The sequence below is a fragment of the Spermophilus citellus genome, assembly GCF_964194105.1.
Source record: "Spermophilus citellus genome assembly, chromosome: 9".
NCBI lineage: Eukaryota > Metazoa > Chordata > Mammalia > Rodentia > Sciuridae > Spermophilus > Spermophilus citellus.
This window is the reverse complement of record NC_138191.1, coordinates 3772747-3776431: the sequence shown is the minus strand read 5'-3', so window position 1 is coordinate 3776431 and position 3685 is coordinate 3772747. Positions and strand designations below refer to the sequence as shown.

Below are 3685 nucleotides of genomic sequence, written 5' to 3'. Positions count from 1 at the left end.
ATAAAAATAAGACAAGCTGAGGGCGGAGAAGGAGGGGAGCCTGGGTTTGGTGGAGATGAATCAGGTCATTAGACCCAGAAGGTGTCTCCCTCCTAGCTGTGCAATTAGAGACGCAATAAAAGGTCTCTGCTCTGCTGCCAGCAAGAGCCCGCTGCCTCCCGTTCCGCTTGCTCTCACTCCTGAACCAGGTAAGCCTCAGACATTTGCTAGAGCATTAGGAACCTCGGGGGAAGCTTTGCTTATATGTGAGATTGTGTTAATACCGTAAGCTAACCTCTACTGATAATATTAAACGTGGAGTCCTGCTATCTAAAATGTATTCTGTGCTTACGGAACCTCTTTGATCATCATCTTTTTTTACAAAATATTAACTGTTTGGGTGACATGGGTGTGAATGTTACTTAGAAAGACTCAGGACTCAGATCTATATTAAAATGAAAATGTAGACTTGTTTTAATGATGGACGGTCACATCACTAAATAGAGCAAGACTCTGTTTTACCAGTGAGTTCACATGGAGCTGTGTCTTCTTGTTTAAAAACGTGCCGCTTCCAATTGCAAATGCAGCAGTTTATTTCCTTGGCATTATTTCCCTTTCTTCTAGAAGCTTTACTAATTAAAAGTTATAAGGTCTTTCCTAAGCAGAGGAGGCTGGGCAGAGGCAAGGTGGGAGGAAAGCAAGTGGATATTCTCAGATGAGAAGCTCAAAAGACTGATTCCCTCTGCTGGCTTTATCTGTGCATCTCAATAACTTAAATTTGAGTTCTCGTTTCACCATCTTCTTACAATCAAACATTCTCCAGACACGTGAAAACTGCTGCGTACTGCAGGGTGAGGTAAAGTGCCTCTCCTAATAACCTGTGCTAGACCTGATCTCATCACAATGTCCATGGCAGAACTAAATCACTCCTAGTATTTAGGTGGACACAATATCTTTATTTTACATTTATGTGGTGCTGAGGTTCGAACCCAGGGCCTCGTGCATGCTAGGCAAGCACTCTACCACTGAGCCACAATCCCAGCCCCCACTCCTAGTATTTAGATATCATATTCAAGATCCAGAATAGAGCCAGTGATGTAAGAGCTAGAGAAGGGGCAGAAAGGACGATCTTGGTGTCCCCTTCCTGGAAGACCTATCCTGGGAAATGGGTTTTGTTTGTTCTTTCTCACAGTCTCTCCTGAATTTGTAAAGATGCCTCGGCTCCTGAGAAGTGTCCTCTGCGTAATCGAGACCTTCCACAAGTATTCCAGAGACGATGGTGACAAGGCAAGGCTGACCTGCAGAGAGTTGAAACGGCTCCTTCAGGGCGAGTTTGGGGACTTTCTTCAGGTGAGGTGCTCACAGAGCTGTGACAATTCTTATCCACTTTCCAATTCTCCCTAATCCAAGCAAGGTGAGCTTAGGTAATCTGTGCACATTTTACAATTAGGCCATCAGTTCTCAGCACTCACTGACTTTTGAACAATTATTTGTGGTCTAAGTCGCCTATCGTATGCAATTGCTTAGTCAGTCCTACAGAGAAAATGAGGGTTTCATGACCGGGAATATTGCTTCAGCAAAGTAGACTTGCGAGCAGAGTCACAAACCGTGATGGATCGATCTAACTAAAACTCACACGGGATGTAAATGCTCCCTAGTCATAGCTCTCTGGTGAAAAGTGACAACCACAGCCACTGGATTCTTACTGTTTGGGGAAGTGTTGCTCACTCTTGAGGAATAAGGCGAATAAATAAATAAGGATATATATATATAAATTTTTTTGTGGGTGGTGTTGCTGGGGAGTAACCCAGGGCCTTGTAATGCGAGGCAAGCACTGTACCAACTGAGCTATATCCCCCACCAATAAGGATTCTTAGGAGAGAAACAGATACTCCGGAGACTCGGTCAAATATGAACAAGCTGAATTCTCCCTGTGTTTTCATGCAGCCCCATGTTATGCATGCTGTGGAGAGAAACCTGAGTCTTCTGGATAGTGATAAAGATGGCACCATCAGTTTTGATGAATTCGTTCTTGCGATCTTCAGTTTATTGAACCTCTGTTATGTTGACATACAGTCATCACTCAGTGCAGAACCGAGGCAGGTGTCTAAGTCAGAGAAGAACCCAGATGAAGAGCCTGCTGACCTCCCCGAACCAGCTGCTGCCAGGAACCCACCAGAGACACCGAAATCAAGTGACACGGAGGACGAGAGTGGGACATCTGTGGTCCAAGAGCCAGAAAAGGATGCTGCTGGGAGCCTCCCTGAGACCAGGGGTTGGGAGGAACCTGAGGAACCTGAAGACCGCCCCGCGGCGAAGGGGACGCCCGAAGCCCCAGGAAGAACCCGGGAGTCGGCCCCCCCGGGGCGTCCCGAGCCCCCGTCCGCGGGACACGACGGCAGAGGAGAAACCCGCCGGGCCGCGGGGATCGGGGACCAGCCAGTCAGGGAGGACCCCGAGCTGCCACCGAATGCCCCGGGGTCCTGTGAGACCCCCGACGGCCCGGCTCCACCAGAAGGGAACCTCCGCTCCGAGAGGAGGGAACTGCGCGTGCGCGGGCGTTCCCCGGGTCACGTGGACCCACACCGCGGGTCCGTGCCGGGAGGTCGCGGCGATCACCCAGGTCCCCAGAAGCAGGGACCACCCGGTGACCACCGAGTGCGGGAGGCAGCGGTGCTGTCAGTCAGAGGGGAGGATGGTCAGCTCCCAGAGGAGCGGGGACAGCCTGCCCGGGGGGAGCACCAGAGTCAAGGCTCAGGGACAGAGGACCCAGGTGCGGCTGTGGAGCGCCAGGGACCCCCAGAGGCACAGGAGACCACAGCAGGGGGTGAAGACAGAAAGTCCCCGGAGGCAGTGATCCCCGGGGGCCCGGATGCAGATCTCACTGACCAGGTTTCTGTAATGCAGCTCCCTAAAAAAGAAAACAGCAGAAAAGGGGTAAAGGTCCAGGACCCGAAGACCAAAGAAGAGAAAGGTGGAGCCCCAGAGGCCCAAGAGCCCCTACTAAAAAGTCAGGATGAGGATGACCCCGTCTCCCCTGAGACACACCTTGAAGCAGGGGAGCATGCAACACTGGAGGAAGAGGATGGAAGTCCTCAAAAGCAGGAAAGAGAAGGTAATGACCAACCAAGCCCAGCCAAGACTGAGCCAGGCTTTGAAGAAAGGAGGCCGAGAGAACAGGAGCCCTACTCTGTGCAGAGAGATGCCGTCCAATCCAGCACACTCTACCACTACCTGCAAGAGAAGGTATGGAAGCAAACGAACATAAATCAAGAGGAGAATCAAAATCCAGCCCAGGCAGTCAGAACATCAGGGCCAGAGCTTTGCAGCAATCAGTCCAGGTCATCCCTCACCGGCAGCCACAAGTCACAGCCGTCCACCAGGGAACTTCTGCCTGGTGAGGATCCTGCCCATCCACAGCAAACATCAGCACCCCAAACCCTGGAAGATAAATAGGGTCACCGTCAGAGAGAGGACCCAGTACCACAGGTGGAGGTGAACACTACGGAGCAATGAGTCCCCATCACAGAAGTTAAAAAGAGCTTCACACATCTCAATGTGCCCCAGACTTCTTTCCTCCAGATCCCCCTCAACATTCACATGCATACATTCAGATGCAGATTAATGATTCTTTAAATTCCCTTCTTAATTTTCTAAAAGAGCAAATAACAAAGTCATGAGCCATGGGAATCACCACCAAAGAAAC

At 50.4% G+C, this 3685-nt stretch overlaps 1 protein-coding gene across 1 annotated transcript; it reads left to right on the top strand.

The window, feature by feature from the left end:
- Positions 1-1191: 1191 nt before the first annotated feature.
- Positions 1192-3435, top strand: TCHHL1 (trichohyalin like 1; the record flags this gene model as incomplete). The annotated part of the gene is made up of 2 exons (XM_081308189.1): positions 1192-1329; positions 1927-3435. 2 exons carry the CDS (start codon positions 1192-1194, stop codon positions 3433-3435), a joined length of 1647 nt encoding a protein of 548 aa, XP_081164315.1.
- Between the last annotated feature and the right edge of the window lie 250 nt (positions 3436-3685).